Source organism: Phoca vitulina, unplaced genomic scaffold, assembly GCF_004348235.1.
Source record: "Phoca vitulina isolate PV1807 unplaced genomic scaffold, GSC_HSeal_1.0 scaffold1, whole genome shotgun sequence".
Lineage (NCBI taxonomy): Eukaryota > Metazoa > Chordata > Mammalia > Carnivora > Phocidae > Phoca > Phoca vitulina.
The window spans coordinates 32,962,622-32,988,933 of record NW_022589704.1 but is presented as its reverse complement, the minus strand read 5'-3'; the positions used below and the strand labels follow the sequence as shown (position 1 = coordinate 32,988,933).

The following is a 26,312-nucleotide window of genomic DNA, read 5'->3' as shown; positions in this document are numbered from 1 at the left end:
GCATTCTCTGAATAAACTATTTTTCCAAAAGTCAGGACTGTTCTGTGAACTTCCTTTATCAGAAAATAACTGAATCAGTGTTTCAGTGCATTCATGAGATTTGCTGGAATGTCTTTGGATTCTAAAGTTCTCATGATAGGCAAAATAGAATTGTTAGTGGCTTGTAATTTTTTGTATGTGTGTGAAGATATTTATTAAGCAAACTCTGTGCCCAACGTGGGGCTTGAATTTACAGCCCTGAGTTCAAGAGTCCCATCCTCTGCTGGCTAAGCCAGCCAGGCACCCCAGCTTGTAATTTTTAAATATGAACACTATGCTTTTGGATCATTTACTGCTCTTACTCTGGTTTCTAAGTTTTTTCACTTCGATTTATTTTGACCAACTTCTCGAATTCTGTAAATATATCAATTTAGCTATGTGTGATTGAATTTAAACAACACAACAAATCTTTAAAATCATCCTGCCACGCTCGTCTGACAGAAATTAAGTGCAACTTGCAGTGTCGTATTCATGCTTTATCACAAAAATATATACTAGGCTATAACTGGACAATAAAACTTACTGTGTAAATATTCTGTGATAATACAGATTTGATGAAATGTTTATCAGTATAGTTTTTAATTTATTGGCTGGGTTTTTTTCCCCCCATAAGAAGACATGCATGATATCTATTTGTACTTTAAACTTGAATCTCCCATCAGTTGTAAGGCATCCCAATTTCAAGAATGTTAAATATGGGGGAAATGCATTTTAGCATTGATTCTACCCTATGTTATACTTGGGCAGTTGACTTACTACATTGGATTTTGATGAGAGTATAGGGAAATAATTTTTTTAAAGATTATTTATTTATTTGACAGAGAGATAGAACAAGTAGGCAGAGTGGCAGGCAGAGGGAGAGGGAGAAGCAGGCCCCCTGGTGAGCAGGGAGCCCGATGTGGGATTCGATCCCAGGACCCTGGGATCATGACCTGAGCCAAAGGCAGATGCTTAACCAACTGAGCCACCCAGGAGCCCGGGAAATAAGTTTTATTCACTCTTGATTTAAGTGAAACTAATAGACTCTCTTGAAAGCAATTTGGTAGCATCTGTCAAATGTGAAGTAATACATTTCCTATGTGATCAATTAACTCCACTTCCAGTAGAATATGTGCTATAGAAATACAACACGTATACACACAAACTGTTTTCGGAAGGAGAAAAGGAAAATTTAGAAAAACCCTAAACATCTGTAAGGGCATAAAATGGTGGTATTTTCATACAATGGTTGTTAAAACCTAGGATTGTGTCCATGTTATGCTAAGTGGTATAGTATGATTCCTAAAGGTATGTATAAATAAAATGTTAAGACAGTCAAAAAGAATATATATATACCTAAATGTTAATGACTTTTTCATAGATTTAAAGTGCCCCTTTTTTTTCTTTGCATTTTAAGTTTTCTTATAACAGGAGGTATCCTAAAATTGATGCTATCTTAGTTTTAGAGAAATCCATCCATAATACTTTGTTAGGATGATCGTAGCAGTAAATAAAACTTACTTTTTATTCTAGAAAGTAGGCAAATAAAGTCTTTTGATGTTCTATGAATATGATATGCTTTGTGAAGGGGTTAGTGGGTTAGTGGCTCCTTCAAATAGGAAGTTTTCATCAAAGACTTCAACTGAATTCCATCCAGTTATTAAATGGGCTACTTGAGCTATTAATTTGACCAAAAATTTATGGTGGGTAAGAAAACTGGTTTGTTACTTCAGTGAGGAAAAATCGCTTCTACACTCTTATTTTACATATGCAGTTGTACTTGAAGTGTGTAATTATGTATGCCTAAGCTATGCCATTAAAATTATTTAAATGTTTGTTACAGGTTTTGAATGAGAAGAAACTTCAAGAGGTTGATAGTTTGTGGAAAGAATTTGAAACTCCAGAGAAAGCAAATAAAATGTAAGCCATCTTGAAACCAAGAATTTAGCAGTTAACATTTAGTTGGTGTTTGTTGTTGGTAGTGGTGGAGTTTTTATTTTTATTTTATTTTTTTTATTATGTTAATCCCCATACGTTACATCATTAGTTTTTGATGTAGTGTTCCATGATTCATTGTTTGCATATAACACCCAGTGCTCCATGCAGAACATGCTCTCTTTAATACCCATCACCAGGCTAACCCATCCTCCTACCCCTCAGTTTGTTTTTCAGAGTCCATAGTCTCTGGTAGTGGTGGTGTTTTTAAGATTTTGTTTATTTGTTTTAGAGAGAGAGAGAGAGCCTGTGAGTGGGTGTGGGGAGCAGAGGGAGAAGGACAAGCAGACTCCGTGGTGAGCATAGAGCCTGTGGGACCCGATCCCACAACCCTGAGACCATGACTTGAGCCGAAATCAAGAGTCAGACACTGAACCAACTGAGCCACCTAGGTGCCCCTGTTGTTACTGTTTTAATCTCTATACCCAGTGTGGGGCTTGAACTCATGACCCTGAGATTCCATGAGTCACATGCTCTACTTTGACTGAGCCAGCCAGGGGCCCTAAGTAGTGGAATTACTGAATAAATTATAGTATATCTATAGATCTCTTACTAACTTGGAGAGAGGTCAGTGGTATACCAAGGAAACCATGCTTCAGAATGATATGTATAATGTGATCCCATTTTTGCAGGGTTCTTGTATATCTCTATATGCATTTATGCAAGCATAGAGATGAACAAATGCCACTTCAGAAAGGTGGAAATGGGGGTGGGGAGAGGCAGAATAAGATGAAATTACTACTTTTCCTAAAATCTTTTTGTGTTGTTAAGTGTGTATTTAAGGGACCCACCAGGGTTTTTGTTCCCTGGCAGGTAAGAAAATCTTCCTTAAAACAACACTATCTTAGATATAATAGAAGACTAGTTTTTTTTTTCAAGGGCTGTATGCTTCATTTGGCTGAGTTAACCTGATTCATTGTTGTCAATGATGTATTCTTGTTGGAACTGAATATAAATGATCTAACTCAAATATTCGTCACTACCACTGAGACAACAATGAATTATTCATCATATATTTTTGTTTCAATATAAAATGATGTTACCTTGCATATACCCTGTATGGGGGGGAAGGGGGTAAAATAAGGGTAACAGCTATCAGATTTGATGATAAACTATTTCTTAATGGCCTTTGTATGAGATGGACAAATCATTGTTGTGAGATTCCTGCCTTAAGAGGGACTCTTAATACCTTTTCTAAGGTCTTCTCTGTCCTTCTAAGGATCTGTGTCCAGCTTTAAGCAGCAGAGGTTATGTTGAAGCTTCAGCATCTTTCCTGTGGTTGAGATGTGGTATCAAACCTCTTTGCTGATGTTTATTTTCCTTCAAAGCCTACAACCTCTGCAGTAGTCCAGACATTACTAACCTAACATTTAGAGAAACTGGTTGTTTAAAGAATTTATCTGACTTTGCACCCTGATACCCAGTGACGGGAAAGTGTATTTTGTTGGTAAACAAAACAGTCCAAAACCTTTTTCCTAAATACATGGTTTTTGCACAACCAGTATGCCCTCATAACTTTTCTTTTCTTCCTTCTAGAGTAAAGCTAAAACATTTTGAGAAATTTCAGGATACAGCAGAAGCATTAGCAGGTAAAGTGAAAGACTAGCTTTTTTGTTTTTTTTTTAATCTTGTTAGTTGATTATCCTTATCAAAAGATTATTTGCTTCAGTTGCCTGAGTTAACCTTATTCAATGTTGTCAATGATGCATTCTTTTTGGAATTGAATTTAAGTGATCTAACTCAAATTCGTCACTACCACTGAGACAACATTGAGTTAGCTTTTTTCACCATAGGGTTTGTTTCCCCCCCATGTGATGAGAGGTGAGAAGTGGTTAAATTGATCTCCCTGTGGAAACCAACAGCATAATGCTGAAGCACAATTCAGTAAAAGCTGTTCTACAAGGGACCAAGGTAATGTAGTCAAGTACACAGCTGTCTGATAATACTAATCCAGGGGTAAAGTTGAGAATAGCCAGGATTCACAGTTGAAATAATAATACAGCAGCTCTCCAGAAGTACACATTTTTAGTTCAGAAGAGTACAATATTATTAAAAGTTTTAGGAAAACTAATAGGCTTTTGTGTGTATGGTTTGGTTTGGTTTGGTTTGGTTTTTAATGCAAAAACTACACCTAGGCTTAAGAGTTAATCTGAAGGGGGCATGAAGAATGGATGACTCCTGTCCTTCAACTGGTCCTCATGATGGGAGAACAGACAATAGGTGTTATTAACTAGGCTTGGCTTTAGTTGGCAGTTGGTCTCAAGGTTTTTTGTTTTTTTTTTTTTTAATGTTAGGGAAAACAAGAAGCCTGGATATAAAATTCTGCTTGTGGATTTTTCTTTCCTTTTTTTTTTTTTTTTTGATTTTTTATTGTTATGTTAATCCCCATACATTACATCATTAGTTTTAGATATAGTGTTCCATGATTCATTGTTTGTGCATAACACCCTGTGCTCCATGCAGAACGTGCCCTCCCCAATACCCATCACCAGGCTAACCCATCCTACTTGTGGATTTTTCAATTGCTTAAGTTCCGTATATCAAATCAGCCAACCGCTTGGCGGTATAATTTGAAAATGTAGGACCATAAGGAAGGATATGGCATATAATTAGGCAAGAATTTCACAAACCCAAATAATTTTGTTATCAGCCCCAAGAGAAAGGTATAATTCTCTTATAAAAATTAGGAACGTAACTAAACATGCTGGAATATTAATGGGCTGCCCCAACATTGGCAGAAGGGTAGCTGAAGGAAGACCCACAAATGGATCCAATTTTTTAATTTTTAAAAATAGTTCTAGGACTGCTTCATCAGTAAGTCAATAATTAAAGCCTCATAGAGCCATTAAAGCACAACTATGATAATTTTTGCCTGAAGGTTTTTTTTTGTTTTTAGTAATGTCTACATCCAACATGGGGCTTGAACTCATGGCCCCAAGATCAAGTTGCATGCTCTTCCAACTGAGCCAGCCAGCACCCCTGCCTGGAGAATTTTTTAAAAGATCTGTTCATCACAGCTTTAAAATTATATGGGTAGGATTTTGTTAAGACTCCAAGTGAGATTGTGTTGGCTGTTCTCCAACTCTGGGGGACATTATTCACATAGACAGTGATTTGAACTTCGCTGGAATTGTAAAGTGAGTGGCCCTGATCCCAAATGGCTTCTTTTGAATTCCTTTTTGCATATTACCTCTTTAATCTTTTTTGAGATATTTCTGACCAGTCCTTATTAAACGGATAGATCCAGCTTCTACCCAAACATGAAGCAGGTTTTTACTATTAATAGGTAATATATTTATCATGTAGTGATTGTCCGGTTTTGTACTCCTCCTTTCAAAATTGTTGTTAAATCCTTGATGCAGTCCTGTGGGTTAGATGTTAATCACTATTTATAGGAAAACTGAGGCTTGAGGGATATCTCCTTTTCCTCCTGAGTTCTTGGTATTCCTTAAAATAATGTAAAGATAAATGGCCAGATGCCATGCTAGCTGAGAATTTAAAGTCAACTCCAGCCCACCCCCGCATCTACTTTCCATGAAGGCAGAGTCTACATTGTTCTTCACCATCAAATTCCTGGATTCTAGCACATAAATATTTTGGGCAAAGGAATGAAAATAGTGAGCTCTGTCAAGAATCTTTTCCCATCTATTTTTACTAGAAACTCAAATATCACCTTATTAAGAGAGCAGTCTTTCCTGGGAATTAACTTCCATTCCCTGTTATAAGGAAATTTTGATGTGACAGAACCCAAACTGAGCGGTTATAGATATCATAGTATGCATTTAAAAACCCCGTAGCCTAAGAAACAGTCTGATGGGTTGTGATATCAAGAATTTATATTGAGGGGCACCTGGCTGGGTCAGTCCGTAGAGCATGAGACTCTTGATTTCAGAGTCGTGAGTTCAAGCCTCATGTTGGATGTGGAGCCTACTTGAAAAAAAAAAAAGTCTTTGGGGTGCCTGGCTGGCTCAGTTGGAAGAGCATGTGACTCTTGATCTCAGGGTCATGAGTTTGAGCCCCAGTTCGGTGTAGAGATTACTTAAATAAATAAACTTAAAAGATGAAAATAAAAGGTTGAATTTTTTTTATTTTTTATTTTTTTAAGAATTTAAAGGCACCTGGGTGGTGCAGTTGGTTAAGTACCCAACTCTTGGTTTCGGCTCAGATTATGAGATGGAGCTGGCGTCAGTGCAGAGTCTGCTGAAGACTCTCTCTTCCTCCCTCTGCCCCTCCCCCCTGAGCATGCACTTGCTTTTTTGCTCACTCTCTAAAATAAATAAATCTTTAAAAAAAAAGAAATTTATATTGGTCCTAGAAGTTCAGATTATACCGTTTGTATGGAAGCTTTATTTTTATGGTCTGATTTTCAAGTTGCAAGTCTTCCAAATACTACCGCAAAATTTGGTACTCTCTCGCTCTTTCTCTCTGACAAATAATAAAATCTTTAAAAAAAAAAAAAGAATTTGGTACAAGCCTACTTTTGGATGAAGTGGGAAGATTACTAGGGGACGCTGAAAAGTGGCTAGTGAAGTAAGAGAAGACTCAGTTTCCCCTTTACCTGTCACCATTTCTGCCATCTTTTAAAAATATATATTATGAAGAGTAATTAACATGATTTTTAATAATAAAGGGAAGATAAATGTAAATGTTAGCTCTAGAGTAGAAATTTTTGCTTAAGAAATTTTTAAAAAAGGAAAACACTGAAGTATAAAAGATACGGAAGATTGATAACTATAAGCTAGAAGTTGAATAAAATTTTTTAATTATAGAAGATTAAAAACTTGAAAGAATATAACTCTTACTAGAAAGGTAGGTTATAAGGAGTCAGTGTTGTACAATATGGTATGTAAAAGGTTATAACCTAAAAAAAGTAGCTTGAGACTCAGCTTCTCAGAACGTAAGAGCTCTGTAAGAGCTGTGTGGTAGCTAGATGATTTTTGTCCTCATCTTTCATCTTCCCAGATAACAGATGAAATGGACTTGTAACTCAAATGGATGGAGATGTGGTCAGGAGGAAAGAGAAGGTACCTGGCTGATTAAGCATAAACTGTCTGCTTAGAAATTGTGGCCGACTTCCTTCCTGGCAGGCATACTTTAAATTCAGCCAAAACCCTGACAGATAGCAGAAGAGATGTTAGTCCATGTGGGTCCAGAAGATCCTAAGTGTAGGCCTAAGAAAGGGTGAGAGTTACAAAGTAGCGGATTTAGAACCTGCCAAAAATGAAAGCAGTCCCAAATAGAATAGTCTCCCTTTGGGTAGTGAGTTCTCTGTCACTGGAGGTTTACAGGTAGAGGCCTGATGACATCTGGATCTGGAATTAGCAAAGCCTTCATTCAGGCATGCTTACTGCAGCAGGACCTTCCAAATGGATACACTCCTTTTTACTACAGTCTTGACAGGATTTTAGGGTATCTCACAGAGCATCAGGCCAGTCTGCCTACAGTAACATTGGAGAGTAAATCTATTTGTCATTCCAAAATAGATTGTTTCTAACATTTTGATTCGAGCTCTGTCTGGGTTCAAGAGTAGATTTCATACGACATAAGGAAAGGAATGCTGTATCTGCTTTTAACTTCTGGTTCTAGAACTGAAATGAGGGTGGGAAGGTCAGATGAGACTGAAATGTGTACTCCTTCAGTGTTTTCTACATTTATCATTTCATTTTAGAAGTAATGTTAAATTGAACTTTTTGAAAGGAGGTGTTTATTTTGCTTTATTCTTTAAGTTTAAACGAGATCTTGAGGTTCTTAAAATTTAAAAAACTTGAGAGTTAACTCTTTTTTCTTTTTCCTTAAAAGCATTCACAGCTCTAATGGAGGGCAAAATCAATAAGCAGCTGAAGAAAGTTCTGAAGAAAATAGTAAAAGAAGCCCATGAACCCCTGGCTGTAGCTGATGCTAAACTAGGAGGGGTCATAAAGGTAAATATGTTTTTCATGCCTGCTAATCAGAACTCACCATACAGCATAGTAGCTACAAAGCCTAGCCTTTGTATTGAGTTGTTTGTTATTACATGATCTTTTTTCCTAGGCTACAGAATAATTGATTTCCAATACGATTATCAGGACCCAAGTACATACAAGTAATGCCTGTTTGTTGTAGAAAATATTAACCCCAAAAAGTAATAAAAATTAGCTTTAACCTTGCCACCCAGAGATCTGTTAACACTATGTATATCCTGCCATGTTTTTGTTTAGTCACATTTCTTTTTCTTTCAACAGAAATGAGGATATGACATTTCTTTTTAGTGTATGTGTTTTATTAGAAAACTTTAGCAGGGGGTAGAGTCTCTGGAGATGAAAGTGGAAAGACTGGAAAAGTGGACTCCCAAGCATGAAAAGCAGAACAGTTTGAGAGCTGGTCGTGATTATTTTGATCTTCAGTGATTATAGTAGATATTATAGTGACAGGTTAATTACTGTGTTTGTGAGCATACCTCTGCTTTTTAAAGTAAGGTTTATATTATGTTGTAGGTCTTCTTAGGTAGGAAAATGCTAAGGAGCTTTGAGGGGCTTTTTTTAGGTCAGGATTGTGAATTTAAGAAGTTCAATTAAATAAATTATTTCTAATACTGTCTGGTAAGTAATGAAGTTTTCTGTGATGATGTCAGTCTCTATATTCATTCCATGAAGTGCCCACAAGTGTTAGTTTGTAATTTTCTGTTAAAAAACATTAAATTTTAAGGACATCTGGGTGGCTTAGTCAGTTAAGTGTCTGCCTTCAGCTCAAGTGATGATCCCAGGGTCCTGGGATCAAGTCCCACATCTGCCTCCTTGCTCAGTGGGGAGCCTGCTTCTCCCTCTCCCTCTGCCTGACACTCCCCCTGCTTGTGCTCTCTCTGTTACAAATAAAGAAAGAAAATCTTTTAAAAAAATTAAATTTTAGCATAATAAATACAGAATGACAAATTGCTAGATGGTGGGATTATAGGTATCTTTAATTTTTTTTTTCAGTTTCTCTTTTTTTAAGATTTTATTTATTTATTAGAGGGAGAGAGCGAGCACAGGAGGGAGAGGGAGAGAGAATCTGAAGCGGACTACGCACTGAGCGCAGAGCCTGACTCGGGCCCAGTCCCACGACCGTGAGATCATGACCTGAGCCAAAACCCGAGTTGGATGCTTAACTGCCTGAACCACCCAGGCACCCCCAGTTTCTCTGTTTAAAAAACTTAACATTAAAGGGGTGCCTGGGTGGCCCAGGCAGTTAAGCATCTGACTGTTGATCTCAGCTCAGGTCTTGATCTCTGGCTTGCAAGTTCAAGCTCCACAATGGGCTTCATGCTGGGCATGGAGCCTACTTAAAAAAAAAAATTACACTGAAGATCACTCATACATACCAAATATTGTTTCTTAAGCACATACATACCAAGTATTTGTTTCTTAATCATGTAATACATCTAATTTTGCATGCATGTAATTATTTGCATTTGATGAACTAGAACTATAGATTTATATGAAGGACTTAGCAAATACAATGCAGAATGAAAAAAAATGAAGGTGTGCAGAACAAAATTTATTAGTGTGTGTGGGGTGTGTAAAAAGTTGAATTGTATAGTAAACCCTTGAATAACTTAGGGGTTGGGGGTGCCAACCCTTCCCCACATACGCACAGTCAAAATTCTGTCAGTTAAGCTGCCAACTCCTGATTTTAGCTCAGGTCGTGAGATCAAACCCTATGTCGGGCTCAGTGCGGAATCTGCTTGTCCTTCTCCCTCTGCTCCCCGCCCCTCCACACTCTCAAATAAATAAATGAAATCTTTCTAAAAAAAATTCTGTGTATAACTTTTGACTCCCCCAAAATTTTACTACTAAAAGCCTACTGTTGACCAGAAATCTTACCAATAACATAAATAGCTGATTAACCCATATTTTGTATACGTATTAGGTATTATATTCTTAAAGTAAGCTAGAGGGGCGCCTGGGTGGCTCAGTCGTTAAGTGTCTGCCTTTGCCTCAGGTCATGATCCCAGGGTCCTGGGATCCAGCCCTGCATTGGGCTCCCTGCTCCACGGGAAGTCTGCTTCTCCCTCTCCCACTCCCCCTGCTTGTGTTCCCTCTCTTGCTGTGTCTCTCTCTGTCAAATAAATAAAATCTTTTAAAAATAAATAAATAAATAAAGCTAGAGAAAAGAATGTTATTTTTTTAAAGATTTTACTTATTTATTTGACACACAGAGAGAGATCACAAGTAGGCAGAGGGGAGAGGGAGAAGCAGGCTCCCTGCTGAGCAGAGAGCCCAGAATTAAGATGTGGGGCTCAACCCCAGGACCATGAGATCATGACCTGAGCTGAAGGCAGACGCTTAACTGACTGAGCTACCCAGGCGCCCCTGGAAAAGAATATTATTAAGGAAATCGGGGATGCCTAGCTGGCTCAGTAGATGGAGCATAAAACTCTTGATCTCGGGATATGAGTTCAGGCCCCACATTGGGTGTAGAGGTTACTTAAAAATAAATCCTTTTTTTTCTTTTTTTTTTAAGGGGGTGGCGCCTGGGTCATTCACTCCGTTAAGCATCCAACTCTTGATTTCAGTTCAGGTCATGATCTCAGGGTCATGGAGTCAGCCCCACATCTGAACTCTGTGCTCAGCACAGAGTCTGCTTGGGATTCTCTCTCTACCTCTGCCCCCTCTCTCTGTTCGTGCGCTCACGTGTGCTCTCTCTCTCTCCCCCTAAGTAAATGGATAAAATCTTTAAAAAAAAAAAAAAAGTCTTTTTAAAGAAAAAAGGAAAATCGGGGACACCTGGGTGGCTCAGTTGGTTAAGCATCTGACTCTTGAGTTCAGGCCCCGGGTTGGACTTCACATGGGCATGGAGCCTACTTAAAAAAGCGTGGAGGGGGGGGGATCAGAAGGAAGAGAAAGTACATTTACAGTACTGTACTGTGTTTATCAAACAATCTGCATTTATTATTCTTTGTACAAACACACTACAAAAATGTGAAACGAGAAATTTTTTTAAATAAAAAATATTTAAATCTGTGCTATTTTAATATTTAAATAGTTTTAGGAAAACTTTTTTTTTTTAAGATTTTTTATTTATTTGAGAGAGAGCTAGTGAGAGCGAGCATGTGCCAGGGCAAGGGGCAGGGCAGAGGGAGAAGCAGACTCTCAACTGAGCAGGGAGCCCAATGTGGGGCTCGATCCCAGGACTCTGGGATCATGACCTGAGCCAAAGGCATATAGATGCCTAACCGGCTGAGCCACTAGGTCCCCTGAAAACTGTTATTTCTCTTTTTTTTAAAAAAAGATTTTCTTTATTTTGAGAGAGAGAACACAAGTGAGGGGGGAGGGGCAGAGGGAGAAGCAGGCTCCCCACTGAGCGGGGAGCCCGACGCAGGGCTTGATCCCAGGACCCCATGATCATGACCTGAGCCAAAGGCAGATGCTTAACTGACTGAGCCACCCAGGTACCCAAAACTCTTATTTCATTGATACAGATGTTCTTCTTACAGGAAAAGCTGAATCTCAGTTGTATCCATAGTCCTGTTGTTAATGAACTTATGAGAGGAATCCGTTCCCAGATGGATGGATTAATCCCTGGAGTAGAACCACGTGAAATGGCAGCTATGTGTCTTGGATTGGCACACAGGTGAGATTTACTGGAAAATAAAGTCCACTTATTCCTGTTTAATAAGCAATTGTGTTGCACTGGTTTAAGCATATTACAAATACTAATTTATTTCTCATAGTAATCTTATGAGGAAGATAGTAGTAGTATCTTTATTTTATAGATGAATCTGATGCCCAAAATCAATTCACCTGGTAAGTTATGAGGCCTGGATTATAACCCAGGCAGTCCTCATCATAGGCATTTATCCTTCTTCAAGTGTTGAGCCCCACAATTCTTGGGCTTTCCCTTTTTTCTTTCCCTGATCTCTACTGAATCATTTGCTATCCCTCCATCTTTTCATCTCCCCAAATTTTCTCATCTGCTGTGGTCTCCTTCTGTGTGTATCTGTTGTTTGTTTTACTCCGATTTGTATTGACTTTTTATAATAAGCCAAAGAGAAGCACATTGACCTATCATGTTTAACCAGAGGTCCGTTAGAACAGGCATTTCTGCTGTACTGTGATATGTGTTCTGAAAAGCTTGGCATTCTGTGAGATTGCACTAAAATAACAGGGTTTTTCAGTGAAAAAAATAGGATTAAAGGTAGATTACTCAAAACCTATGTAACTTTATAACCAGAGCACTATCAAAAATAGCCCTATATATTAATACAGTTAAAAAGACATGTTAGATTTATATTAAAGGAATAATAAACAGGTCTGTACCTTTGGACAAAAAATAGCATAAATCAACGGAAGGGTTAAAGCTGCTGAGTTACAAAGATGAGCAAAATGCATAAAAATTAAGGATAACTTTGTAATAAGCATTTTTAAGAGCGCACAAGCAGCTAAACTGCGTCAAGATTCAAGCTTGTGATTAATTGACATTGTATAACAGCAGTGGTTCTCAATCAAGGGCAATTAAATATCCCTTAGAGGACATTTGGCAATGGCTAGAGACATTTTGGCTGTTATAGATGGGGTCAGGTCTCTACTAACATAATGGGTAGAGGACAGGAATATTGCTAAATGTCCACAGTGCACAGAATAGGCCCCTACAACAAAGAATTATCATGCCCATATCGTTAACAGTGCCAAGGTTAAGAAAACCTTATGTACAGTAATGTTCCTCCGTGGACTTTCTGTTTTCACATGTTAACCTCCTGGTGTAAAGCCTTGAAACCCTGTAAAAATCATACATGAACCAATATGATTTGTACTACACAGCACTATCCTGTTTGTCTTTCACAAATTAATTCATATTTCAGAAATACAGGTTATAGCAGGACCAATGTATTTTCTTTTTTTAAGACTTTATTTCAGAGAGAGAGACAGGGCAAGCATGAGTGGGGGGTGGGGGAGAGGGAAAAGCAGACTCCCCGCCGAGCAGAGAGCCCTATGCGGGACTCCATCCCAGGGATCTGGGATCATTACCTGAGCAAAAGGCAGATGCCCAGCCAGCCACCAGCCACCCAGGCGCCCCTGTATTTTCTTTTTAAATGTGTATTTCCTAGTTTTGCATATTGTATTCTTGTCCAACTGGTTTTCCTGTGTTGGGAAAATTAATGCTCTAAGAGGGATTTTCGTTTTTAAAGAGTTTTTTAAGGGGCGCCTGGGTGGCTCAGTCAGTTAAGCGATTGCCTTCAGCTCAGGTCATGATCCCAGAGTCCTGGGATCAAGCCCCACATCGGGTTCCCTGCTCTGTAGGAAACCTGTTTTCTCCCTCTGCCTGCCATTCCCCCTGCTTGTGTGCGTGCTCTCTCTCTCTCTGACAAATAAATAAAAATAAAGTTTTTTAAGATGTTAATTAAACTCTTTTCGTAGCTGCTGTCAGTAATTTTTTATTTCCCCCCCCCTTATCCTCAGCTTGTCTCGATATAGATTGAAATTTAGTGCTGATAAAGTGGACACCATGATTGTTCAGGCAATTTGTAAGTATAGTGCATGTGAGGTCTGATCCTCATAACTTTTTCCTGCTGTTAAAACTGTATCTTTTATAATTTTATCAGTTGAAGAAGGAAAAGATTAATTAGGATTTTTAATAGCAAAGTAAATAAACTAGAAAATGCAGAATAGAAAAGGCAAGCCACCCGTAATTTGACTAGTTGGAGATAAGGTGAATTAACACTAGTGATGTTAACAAATTTGTCTTTTTCCATGAAGCAGATCAATAAGTGGGATCTAGTGCATTGTGCTTTTTTCACTTTGCTTTTTAATAGGTCATTCTCCCATGTCATTAAGTGAATTTTGGAAACATCATACTCTTAAGTTTCCAATTTTAAAAATCCCTTTAAATGGCAATTGCATTTCTGGGTATGTACTCCAAAGAATTGAAAGCAGGTACTCACAGATACATACACACCTATGTTTGTAGCAGCATTATTCACAATAGCCAAAAAAATGGAACAACCTAAATACCCAGTAACAGATGAATGGATAAACAAAATGGGGTACATACACATAATGGATAATTATTTTTAAACCTTAAAAAGGTTTACAACATGGATGAATTTTGAAAACATGCTGCGAAATAAGCCACACAGAAAAGACAACTGTTGTGTGATACCACTTATGAGGTACCTAGAACAGGCAAATTCATAAAAGACCGAAAGTAGAAGAGATTACCAGGAGATGGGGGAAGGTGGGGATGAGGTGTTTTTAATGGGTGCAGAGTTTCCATTTGTGGATGATCTAAGAGTTCTGGAAATGGATAGTGGGTGATTATTGAATAATATTTTGAATGTGCTTGATGCCACTGAAACCTACAATTAAAAATGGTTAAAATGGTAAATTTTATGTATATTTTAGTTTTTTAAAGCCCTTTTATGTTCCTCTTTTTCATTTTAATCTACTGCAGCCTTGTTAGATGACTTAGATAAAGAACTAAACAACTACATTATGCGGTGTAGAGAATGGTATGGCTGGCATTTCCCTGAATTAGGAAAAATTATTTCAGATAATCTGACATACTGCAAGTGTTTACAGAAAGTCGGTAAGTTTATCCTTTAAGGCATTGAAAATAATTTATTTGCATCCCAAGATATGAGTTATAGTAATTTTTTTTCTTAATAAGCTTCCCAGAGTTCCTTACAATTTATGTGTATTTTGGGAGTGTAGCCAAATTAGTGTCTGTTGGGATTCAGAAACTGGTAATTTGAACTTTGACTTCAATGGCCAGTACAACAAGAGAACGTGGTTCTCTGATTTGGTTTTTCTTAAATTGGCTTCTTAAGGTGGAATGTATCTCAGTGAATTTACCATTAATAGGAGCAACTGTAGACGTGGGAAATCCTGCAATATGTTATACTAAAGCTGGTACTGCTCTCTCTACTGTTAGTGTTATATTCCATACCAGTGTACAGTAATAATATTAGTAGAAGAACCTAACGATTGTTAACAAATGGGACTTAACCAGGCTCATATTGCATTACCGTATTACCACCCCAAGAATTCATGGCACTGACTTTAATAAAACCTTAGCTATAAATTGTCTGTTATAATATTATTAGTCCTGTTTTATGGGGTATTTTGTTTTTATTCTAATTTATATCTTTTTGGAGGGAGATGATGGGGAGAGATTTTAATCTCAAAATCAAGCCTTACATAAGGAAAATTAGTAGGTCAAACTTGTTCGCTTTTTGTTTTGTTTAGGCACCCTTTTCATTGGCTTATCTCTACTTTTTTTTTGACTATTTGGATTTTATATAATTTGTTGAAGAGTGATTCTCCCTCATCCTCTGCAAACATTCCATAGGCGATAGGAAGAATTATGCCTCAGCCAAACTTTCTGAATTACTGCCAGAGGAAGTTGAAGCAGAAGTGAAAGCAGCTGCGGAGATATCAATGGGAACAGAGGTTTCAGAAGAAGATATTTGCAATATTCTGCATCTTTGCACTCAGGTAAACTATACACATGGAGAAACTAGTTGTGGTGGGACCGGCTATGTAAAATAATTTTCTGATGGCAGTGATGATTTTTAAACTTACCATTCACCTGATAAATATGAGGGTGTTCAGTCACTACCTCATCTGATGCCATCTTGATTTGTATAATTAGAGGGGGAAATACATACTGAAGTAAGTTGAAAGAATACTATCTAATTTATTTGTATTGTTAGCTAGCATTGTCTGGATAATGAATTATGAATCCGTTAATAAGACCGAGAAATACAGCTTGAGTTATTTAATTCCAGCCTCTGTGTTTGTATCCTGGCATGCTCCCCACCCCGCCAATTTGGAGATCACAGTAGAGCATGTGACTCTTGATCTTGGGGTTGTAAGTTCGAGCCCCATGTTGGGTGTAAAGATTACTTAACAAAATCTTAAAAAAAAGATCACACACACTTAAAAAAAAGATCGCCAAAAAAAAAAAGACACAATGTCTAGCCCTTGGAGTTTTTAAAAATAACAGTAATATTGACTAATATTTTTAGGCAGTGTAGTAGGTTGTTTGCATTTATTATCTCATAAAATCTCTCTTAAAATGGGAAACTGAGATAAGGAATGCTTTGTTTTCCCAGGATTACACGGCTGATCTATGACAATTTAGGACTCTGTTGTTTCAGACATGTGGTTTTTATGTGATTTTTACACAAGTCATTTGTGGTATATTGATTTTGTTCCTTATACTAGGTAATTGAAATCTCAGAATATAGAACCCAGCTCTATGAATATCTGCAAAATCGAATGATGGCCATTGCACCAAATGTTACAGTCATGGTTGGGGAATTAGTGGGAGCACGGCTCATTGCTCATGCAGGTGATGATTTTAATGTAACTTATAAATAGGGATATTTAGAGTAGGTTGTTTTCCTCCTAGGATTATTTTTTCATCTAAAATTACATTTATTAAAAAATTTAGGTAATAAATATAAGTAGATGGTATATGGGAGAGGACTAAGGACCAAGTGTTCAATGATGATTCTGATGCGTATGCCTGATATCCTTTTGGATAATGAAGGCATCTTCAGTCACTACCTCTTCTGAGGCACTTGTGGTCCGTTGTCAGATGTTTATTACCATTAATGAGAATAATCAGATGAATGCAGGAGGTTGAAATCAGTTAATATTTCCTACCAAATTAGGGGCACCTGGGTGGCTCAGTTGGTTAAGCGCCTGACTCTTGATTTCGGCTCAGTCATGATCTCAGGGTTGTGAGATGGAGGCTGCTTAAGATTCTCTCTCTCCCCCTTTCTGCCCCCCATCTCTAAAACAAACAAACACAAAAAAAACTCATCAGATTAAATAGGAATAGTTCTCACAACAGGTGATATATACCCTTTTTTTTTAAAGATGGTTCACTACTGAATATGCTATTTTAATATATTTGACATGCAAAATATTTTTAGTAAATTTATAGTAAGACTTCATATGTGGGGCGCCTGGGTGGTTCAGTTGGTTAAGCAACTGCCTTCGGCTCAGGTCATGATCCTGGAGTGCCTGGATCGAGTCCCGCATCGGGCTCCCTGCTCGGCAGGGAGTCTGCTTCTCCCTCTGACCCTCCCCCGTCTCATGTGCTCTCTCTCATTCTCTCTCTCTCTCAAATAAATAAATAAAATCTTTAAAAAAAAAAAAAAGACTTCATATGTGTGTATGTTGATGCTACAAAGAAGGTATGCTATAAAAATAATACTGTATAATCGAATATTTGCAAATAGAGTGAAGTATCATGGTTACAGGAGTCATCATTACAATCCGTCACAGAAGATCTTAATGTATCATCTACATCAAAGTGTCTAAACTAGAATAGCCCCTGTAACTGCATCATTAGTCAGACAGCCCATTCAAATACCCTCAGCTGTGAGGTTGGGAATCATCTGGCTGGTTTGTTGTCTGCATCCAAATTTTCATAGGCTTAACTAAACTTCCTGTGGTCAGAGATGCAGGGATTAACAGAAGCTTGTGTTGAATTTTAAATATGTATCTAGTGGTTGAGCATTAATGTTGGTGGTCTGTTCTGACAAAATCTGTGCAATAAATCTAACAAAGCAGTAACTTTTTTTTTTTTTTAAAGATTTTACTTATTTGACAGAGAGAGACCCAGTGAGAGAGGGAACACAAGCATGGGGAGTGGGAGAGGGAGAAGCAGGCTTCCCGCGGAGCAGGGAGCCCGATGTGGGGCTCGATCCCAGGACCCTGGGACCATGACCCGAGCTGAAGGCAGATGCTTAACAATTAGCCACCCAGGCGCTCCAAAGCAGTAACTTTTTATACCTGATTAGTGTACTTATATCTCCTCATCCATATCTTAAACAACAGAGATAAAGTGTGAGAAAGTTATCACATAGTTCTGTTGAGATGTCCTGAGTATCCATATATTTGCATGTTTTTTTCATATCTAAAGCAGAATATTTGATGTCTAAAATCCTCCTCTGTGGTATGCTAATGGAATGTAGAATAGTTAATACCATCTCTCGGGCAAATAAGTTTAATTGCACCTTCAGTTTGTTGTAAGCATTCATTGTAAGCCTCTGCTTATGGTGCTACATGGATAAATCACAAATGCTGAGGCTTTTTAGGGAATCTCTGACTATAGAATCTATTATATCAGATTTTTATTTACTCTGGTGGCTATAATACTTAGATTATATGTCTTATGTTTAATACATGGAACTTTCAAATACTTGGAATTGCATTCCTTGTAACTACTTCTTTTTTTTGAAGGTTCTCTTTTGAATTTGGCCAAACATGCAGCTTCTACGGTTCAGATTCTTGGAGCAGAAAAGGCACTCTTCAGAGCCCTGAAGTCTAGACGAGATACCCCAAAGTATGGTCTCATTTATCATGCTTCACTCGTAGGCCAGACAAGTCCCAAACACAAAGGAAAGGTGAGTTGCATTTCTTCTGAGGCAGGTTGTTTTTTCTCTCCCTCCCCCACCCACCGATAATTCATTTTCTGCCTATTCTATAGTATGCAATAAAATTTTTCTACTGCTTCTTTGTCATTAAATAGAGAATGGTGAATTCTTGAGTTAAAAAACACTTTTGTGAAAGAAAATAATATAAGGAAGTGTTGCTGGGGGCACCTGGCTAACACAGTCAGTGGGACATGCAGCTCTTCATTACGGGGTCGTGAGTTCCCAGCCCCATGTTGGGAGCTTACTTAAAAAAAAAAATTATTATTACTATTATTTTTTAAAGATAAAGTGTTACTGATCTTGTTAAAGCTGTTTTCTTTTGCTATATTAGGATTTTTCTAGAATCCACCTGTTTGTGAGGGATGGAGTTGATGGCACATCAAAAGTTTTCTGTGTGGCAAGAAATCAATTTAACATCATCATTTATGAATTTTAAAATAATCAGTTCCCTCTCTCGCTATCTCTCTCTCTGTCAAATAAATAAATAAAATCTTTAAAAAACAAATTTAAAAAAAGGGGCGCCTGGGTGGCTCAGTCGTTAAGCGTCTGCCTTCGGCTCAGGTCATGATCCCAGGGTCCTGGGATCGAGCCCCGCATCGGGCTTCCTGCTCAGCAGGAAGCCTGCTTCTCCCTCTCCTACTCCCCCTGCTTGTGTTCCCTCTCTCGCTATCTCTCTCTCTGCCAAATAAATAAGTAAAATCTTTAAAAAAAATAATAACCATGCACTGTGATCAACACCTAGTGGGACTTAAGTGAATCCTTTTAATAGCCCTGTGAGATGTAAGGTATCAGTTTTATAGATGAGAAAGCTGAGTCTTCAGCATATTAAGAACTTTCACGCTTTTTGGTTAGGGTACATAATTTAACAGAAACTAGAATGTTAAGAAAAAAAACTGAAATGTTATAAAATTCAGAGCAGATTGATGAAAGGGTTGATAAAGTGTTAATTAGCTTAAAAGGGGGGCTACACTTTTTCCAGATGACCTCATGGTGTAGAACTAAGGTCACTGAGTAGAAATTAAAGGAAGACATTAGAAGGGTAGTTTGAGCTTGTTTTAGACATGAACTACTGCAATATTATTTCATCCAACAGAACGAATGGGGTTGTATATAACCAGTTAACCATTGAGAGATTCAGATATAAGCTAGGTGGCTTGAGTTGTATGATTCATAATACTTCATAATTCCTGACTTTAAAAAATACTAGAGTGAATGATAGAGTTGATGATTTGCTCCAGTTTTCTCATGAATAAGTTATTGAGGATTTTATCATCTCAACTTGGAATATAGTTTGAATGCCTCTAACTTTAAGTTCTCTATCAGATTTCTCGAATGCTGGCAGCCAAAACTGTTTTGGCTATCCGGTACGATGCTTTTGGTGAAGATTCCAGTTCTGCGATGGGAGTTGAGAACAGAGCCAAATTAGAGGCCAGGTTGAGGACCTTGGAAGATAGAGGGGTAAGGACCACATCCTGCCTATTGTAGAAGTGTTAGCTATCAAAAATAAATAAACTTTAAGTAGTTTATGTACTTACTCATTTCACCTACTAAGTAGTTTTATTTAAATGATAAATTTTAGTATGTTTAATAACATTTTTTGTTCCTGCTATTGACAGTTTCCCTTATATTTACAAAGATTTGGTATCTTTTCTTAGATAAGGAAAATAAGTGGAACAGGAAAAGCATTAGCAAAAACAGAAAAATACGAACATAAAAGGTAAGTACATTTGGGGGAGGATGGGTGAACAATATCTGCTTGATTAAATTTTAATTGACAACAGCAGTGTTTATAATAAAACAAACACCTCAGTGTCTCTGATTTTTTTTATAGTTTTCCATATTTCTAATTTTTAATCACAAACATTTTCATATTGTAATAAATTACATACATGGTATATATTTTGGCTTTTTTCTCTCTTTTTTTTAAAGTCTTATTTATTTAAGTAATCTCTATACCCAGCATGGGGCTCAAACTCATAACCCCGAGATCAAGAGTGATATACTCCTTCAACCGATGCAGCCAGGCAGGTGCCCCTTGGCTTTTTTTTTTTTCCTCTTAATATTTAGTTCATTTTCAGATGTTGATAGTAAATAGTATTCAGACCTCACCATGAAATGAACAAAAGATATATGTACGGAGAGGGATTTTGGTTATTTGAGGTGATGTTCAGTACTGGTAAGGTTGTGATGATGGAAGTAGAATGTGGTGCAGTTTTTCTGGAAAGTGGTTTGACAGTATGTATCAGGAGTCTTTAAAATGTTTCTAGTCATTAACCCATAAATTCTCCCTTAGGACTCCTGTAATTAAGAATTTTAATAGGGGCACCTGGGTGGCTCAGTCGTTAAGCGTCTGCCTTCGGCTCAGGTCATGATCCCAAGACCCTGGGATCGAGCCCCGCATCGGGCTCCCTGCTCCACGGGAAGCCTGCTTCTCTCTCTCCCTCTCCAACTCGCCCTGCTTGTGTTCCCTCTCTTGCTGTGTCTCTCTCTGTCAAATAAACAAAATCTTAAAAAAAAAAAGAATTTTAATAGTAAAATTTTAAACTGGGCAAGGAGTAACATCTTACTATAAATATTCATATATATTTAAACGTACGTATTTAGAAAAATTGCTTCCTTTATTCTGGAAAGAAACCAAAAGTGTTCCAGCTATGGGCATTAATATTTTGTTTTATGAATTTTCCAAGTTTTCAACAGTGACCATATATATATTTTGTAATTTTTAAAGATTTTATTTATTTGAGAGAGAGAGAGAAACAGCATGAGAGGTGAGGGTCAGAGGGAGAAGCAGGCTCCCTGCTGAGCCGGGAGCCCGATGTGGGACTCGATCCCAGGACTCGGGGATCATGACCTGAGCCGAAGGCAGTCACTTAACCAACTGAGCCACCCAGGCCCTATTTTGTAATTTTTAAAGTCTAATTTGGTGTCTTTAGTTGGTAAGTGTGGATCTTTGTTTTTTAAATTGTTTTTAATGTATAAAAATTAAGCAGCCATGACTCTACAAATAAACTTAAGAAATGAAACATTCCTTAGCTTGTTTTGAACAATATTTTAATATTCTCATGCCATTATGCTTTTGACTTTAAACTAAACACATGCACTTGAAGCACCAGTTATGAGATTTATTAGTTCTTGTTTTAGGCACTTAGTACTTCAGTTTTTTCTTTCTGCTACATTAGAACAAAAGCAAATGTAGGCTTTTAGGGAATCTTCATCCATATGTAGCCCCTTTTTCTTCTGCCTTTTGGGGTTTTGTGATGAAGTCTTCTGTGTTAACTTGATTTAGGTTTTGCGTTTTGTTTTCATTGAATTTGCCCTATTTCTAAAACTTGAATTGCTTCAGTTTTTACTTTCTAGAATAATCATTTGTTGTAAAGAAATTTTCTCCATTTTTCCCCATACTGATTTAATGTTTTTCTATACCATAGTCATTACATTGATTACTAAATGAGAATTCACTTTAACTCACCACTTCTCTTGAAGTGTGATTGACCTACTTGGAAAATAGTGATTGATACCTCTTTACCTTTTGGAAATTACTAGTTTTCATAAACTGCCCCAAAGCTACTAAAATGAAACAGTTTTGTATGGTTATATAAGTATTATCTAATGGCATCTCTTTTAAACTTCCTTAGAATTATTTCAGTTACAAGTATTTGTAGAGATTTTCTATAATTCTTTGACTCTTATAGTGAAGTGAAGACTTATGATCCTTCTGGTGATTCCACACTGCCAACCTGTTCTAAAAAACGCAAGATAGAACAGGTAGATAAAGAAGATGAAATTGTTGAAAAGAAGGCCAAAAAAGCCAAGGTTAAAATTAAAGGTCAGTTTGAATTTTTTAAATGTTGCTTATATTCATATTCTTTAAGAAAGACGGACTTCGTAAGTCTTGGGGAAGTAAGTACATGCCATTGAACTTTATTGTGAAACCACCCATATTGAAAGTTAATGGTGTTTTAAGCCATTGTGTTCCTTGAGAATAGTTAAGGTATTAAATTTATCAGACTTCATAGAGGAATGTGAGAAGCATTTCTTTGAATATATGGAATCACATATTATGCTAAGTGTACCAAACTTCAGTTCCTACCACGTGAACTATTTTGAGAGTCAGCTTAAAAAGGAAAAAAAGTTCATGGTTTTTAAATTAGTCACTGAGTTTTTGTTATATAGGTAAGGGTAGAATTTGCAGCAGTGGTTTTCTTCATTGTTTCTGTTATATAGAATGGACTAGAGTAATAACATGTTGGTAACCATCATTATAATAATGATATTTAATAGGTACTCTCCAGTGAACTAGGCTACCTTGCAAAGTTGATAAGCAGGTAACCCCATTTACGAGAAGTACCTGTGTTGAATGCCTGCCAGCTAGTCTATCAGGAAAATCAGGCATGAAAGTAATGACTGATTTAAGTTTTGGATTCTAAATAGCTTAGTGGTCAAAAGTATATTATCAGCAAATGTGGATTCCTGCCCTGGCTAAAGAAAACATAAAGTTATTTAACTTTTATGTTTCTCTTTATTTATTAACAAGTAAGGTGATCCCGGGCGCCTGGGTGGCTCAGTTGGTTAAGCGACTGCCTTCTGCTCAGGTCATGATCCTGGAGTTTCAGGATCGAGTCCCGCATCGGGCTCCCTGCTGAGCAGGGGCTCTGCTTCTCCCTCTGCCCTCTTCCCTCTCGTGCTCTCTGTCTCTCATTCTCTCTCTCTCAAATAAATAAATAAAATCTTTAAAAAAAAAACAAAAAAACAAGTAAGGTGATCCCTAAGCCCATTGATAACATTTGAAACAGCAAACTCCAGTATCTTCACTTATATATTGAATAAGCTTTTCAAACTTAACATTCTTATATCCTTGTCACTCTCAATCTGTTGCTCCACAAATTTGTCTGTCTTATTAATGGCAGTTCTAGTTGCTTTGGCCTTTAACCTTCACTCTTTTCTTACAACCCAAGTCTACTCTGGCAACAAATCTTTTTTTTTTTTTTTTTTTTTTTTTTAGATTTTCTTTTTAAGTAATCTCTACACCCAGTGTGGGGCTCAAACTTAAAAATCCCGAGATCAAAAGTTGCATGCTCCACCAACTAAGCTAGCCAGGTGCCCCTATTCTGGCAACAAATCCTCTCAATTCAGTTCTACTTTGAAAATCCATAATCTAACCACTTATCCACCACTGCTTTTGTTATTGTAACAGCCACAATGGCACCCCCCATTAACTCTCTCATTTAGTTTTACTCCATTAGCCACACTGGCCTCCTTGTTATTCTTTGATTCTACCAACTTTCCTCTCCCAAAATAACTTTAGCATTTGCTCTTCTCTCTACCCGGAATATTTTTCTTCAAGGTAGGTGCATCATTCACTCCTTTGCCTCTTCCAGGTATTGCCTGCCTGACTGTCCTGTCTGAAGTACCCGTATGCACTGCCTTCCTCAGCGTTCTTCTTCCTGCTTTATTTTTATTCTTAGCACTGATTACTGTGTAAAATATTGTATGGTTATATCATTTTTTTGCCTCCACTCCTAAAAAAAAAAAGATGTAGAAGGACAGGGATTTTTTTGTCTGTTTTATGCCCTGCTGAATCCAGTTGTCTAGGAAATGCCCTGGCATTTAGTAAGTGCTAAATGTATTTTTGGTGAATGAGTTTCTAATGATAGGTACCTATTATTGAGTTCTCTCTCTTTTTTTTTTAAAGATTCTATTTATTTATTCATTCATTCATTCATTCATTTATTTGAGAGAGAGAGTACGAGCTGCGGGGAGGGAGAGGGAGAAGCAGGCTCCCCGCCGAGCGGGGAGCCCGATGCAGGGCTTGATCCCGGGATCCCAAGATCATGACCTGAGCCGAAGGCAGACACTCAACCGGCCGAGCCACCCAGGCACCCCTGAGTCTGCATTCTGATGTGCCGAGCATGATACGTTATCTCGTTAAATCCAGTAAAATAGGCATCACTGAGTTGTACATGAGTAAATGGGGTTTACAGAAGTCAGTGACTTCCTCTCAGGGTCACAGCAGGTTGAATAAACCCAGGTCTCTTAACTCCAGAGCACAAATTCTTTTTTTTTTTTAAGATTTCATTGATTGTTTTAAAGATTTTATTTATTTATTTGACAGGGGCACAGCGAGAGAGGGAACACAAGCAGGGGGGAGTGGGAGAGGGAAAAACAGGCTTCCTGCCGAGCAGGGAGCCCGATGCAGGGCTCGATCACAGGACCCTGGGATCATGACCTGAGCCGAAGGCAGACGCTTAACGACTGAGCCACCCAGGCGCCCCTTATTTATTTATTTATTTATTTATTTATTTGACAGACCAGGAGAGCACAAGCAGGGGAAGCAGCAGGCAGAGGGAGAGGGAGAAGCAGACTTGCCGCTGAGCAAGGAGCCCGATGCAGGGCTTGATCCCAGGACCCTGGGATCATGACCTGAGCCGAAGGCAGACGCTTAACCGACTGAGCCACCCAGGCGCCCCTCCAGAGCACAGACTCTTCATCATTTATAATACAATTGACAATTTCCAAAAAACATTGGGTTTGGAGATCAGATGATCTGTTTCAATCCTAATTTCCATACATGGCTACATGATCTTGTAAAGTTAGTGGTCTTGGACTAGGTAGGTGTTTGAAGGACCTTTCCAGTTACAAAATTTTATAATAAATAAACATTGGATAGTTAACCAGAATGATGGGAAAAAACTGAGATTCAAAAGGTGGGGGAAGTGAGGTCTGATATAGTGTTAATTGTTTGTCTTTATACTTAACCCCATTCAGTTGAAGAAGCCCCAGTAGCAACAGAGGAAGAAGAAGAAGAAGGAGTACTAGTGGTAGAAGAACAGGAGACATCTGTGAAGAAGAAGAAGAAGAAGGACAAAAAGAAACACATTAAGGAAGAACCGCTTTCTGAGGAGGAACCATGCACCAGCACAGCAATTCCTGTATGTTTGTTTTTAATACTTTGTTGGCATGGGCCGGGTCTCTATTTTATTGTACTCTTCTATATTAGAAATGAGCAGGCAGTCAAGATGGTTTCATAGAAAGAACAGTAAAATAAAAATGATACTGTTATAAAAAAGGCCACTTCCCAAACCTAGAATCTTATTACAAAATGGGTTTACATTGAGGAAGAGAGAATATAACTTGCTACAGATTTTCATAGAGGTGATTTTTATATTTTCAGGTTTTAATCTTTAACCTAAGTTTGTTTTTGAGGGAAATAGATCTACTTTGCTTCTTATAAGATAAAGTTATTATTCCTCACCCATACATTTACAGCTCTTTCAAAAGCATTCTTGTTTGTTATTTTCAGAGTCCAGAGAAAAAGAAGAAAAAGAAAAAAAAGAGAGATAATGAGGACTAATTGAAGGGAACCATCTTTGAATCACTGGGATACATCACACTTAAGATTCAGTCAGGAATGTATCTGAGATGTTCTCTAACTGGAAGGTTGGATGAAACAATGTTACTAATCATCTGTACCTTTTCAAACCTATGTGTCTTGACACCAATTCTGTTAACTTGATTATGTCGTCATTTCTTAGAGTCTTTGTTATACAAATAAAAATATTTTCTTTGTATTTTAAGGTAGTTCTGTGATCTCTATATTTTAGACAGTTATGATCCTTTCTATATTTTATTTAGCATTTGATGATTATTGCTTTGATAATTATAGCTGAAAAGTGAGAGTTGTGAATTGTTAATTTGAAACAGCCTTTCACAAGGCTGTGATTAGGTGGACCAATTTAAGAGCCTCACTCTAATGTTTCTTTTTCCTTTTTGGACTGTCTGTATTTATTTAAATAAAGCTGTGTTTTGTATTCAAAATTTTAAAATTAGGTGAGCAAAACTTTTCTGTATCCCTTCAGAAAGTAAAAAAATTGTATCCTTAACTTTATTTTACTTC

General features: G+C 37.5%; 1 protein-coding gene and 4 non-coding genes across 8 annotated transcripts in view; all 5 read left to right on the top strand.

Moving 5' to 3' along the window:
- Positions 1-25,992, top strand: part of NOP58 (NOP58 ribonucleoprotein) — a 31,517-nt gene extending 5,525 nt beyond the window's left edge. The window contains exons 2-16 of one of the 4 annotated variants that reach the window (XM_032404522.1): positions 1,862-1,938; positions 3,550-3,602; positions 3,807-3,924; positions 7,813-7,934; positions 11,465-11,601; positions 13,428-13,492; positions 14,419-14,553; positions 15,316-15,461; positions 16,194-16,320; positions 18,225-18,388; positions 19,742-19,876; positions 20,074-20,135; positions 22,111-22,244; positions 25,184-25,347; positions 25,719-25,944. In XM_032404522.1, coding sequence (XP_032260413.1) covers positions 7,827-7,934; positions 11,465-11,601; positions 13,428-13,492; positions 14,419-14,553; positions 15,316-15,461; positions 16,194-16,320; positions 18,225-18,388; positions 19,742-19,876; positions 20,074-20,135; positions 22,111-22,244; positions 25,184-25,347; positions 25,719-25,769 — 1,428 coding nt within the window. In that variant the 5' untranslated portion in view covers positions 1,862-1,938; positions 3,550-3,602; positions 3,807-3,924; positions 7,813-7,826 and the 3' untranslated portion in view covers positions 25,770-25,944. The other 3 variants (XM_032404520.1, XM_032404521.1, XM_032404524.1) reach the window with 3 other exon arrangements.
- Positions 2,926-3,014, top strand: LOC116638230. Its single transcript, XR_004300666.1, has one exon. It is a non-coding gene; the product is annotated as a small nucleolar RNA SNORD70 (small nucleolar RNA).
- On the top strand, positions 3,701-3,787 carry LOC116638235. Its single transcript, XR_004300668.1, has one exon. It is a non-coding gene; the product is annotated as a small nucleolar RNA SNORD70 (small nucleolar RNA).
- Positions 15,521-15,602, top strand: LOC116638253. Its single transcript, XR_004300679.1, has one exon. It is a non-coding gene; the product is annotated as a small nucleolar RNA SNORD11B (small nucleolar RNA).
- LOC116638249 lies at positions 16,469-16,552 on the top strand. The gene has a single exon (XR_004300676.1). It is a non-coding gene; the product is annotated as a small nucleolar RNA SNORD11 (small nucleolar RNA).
- Positions 25,993-26,312: the final 320 nt, after the last annotated feature.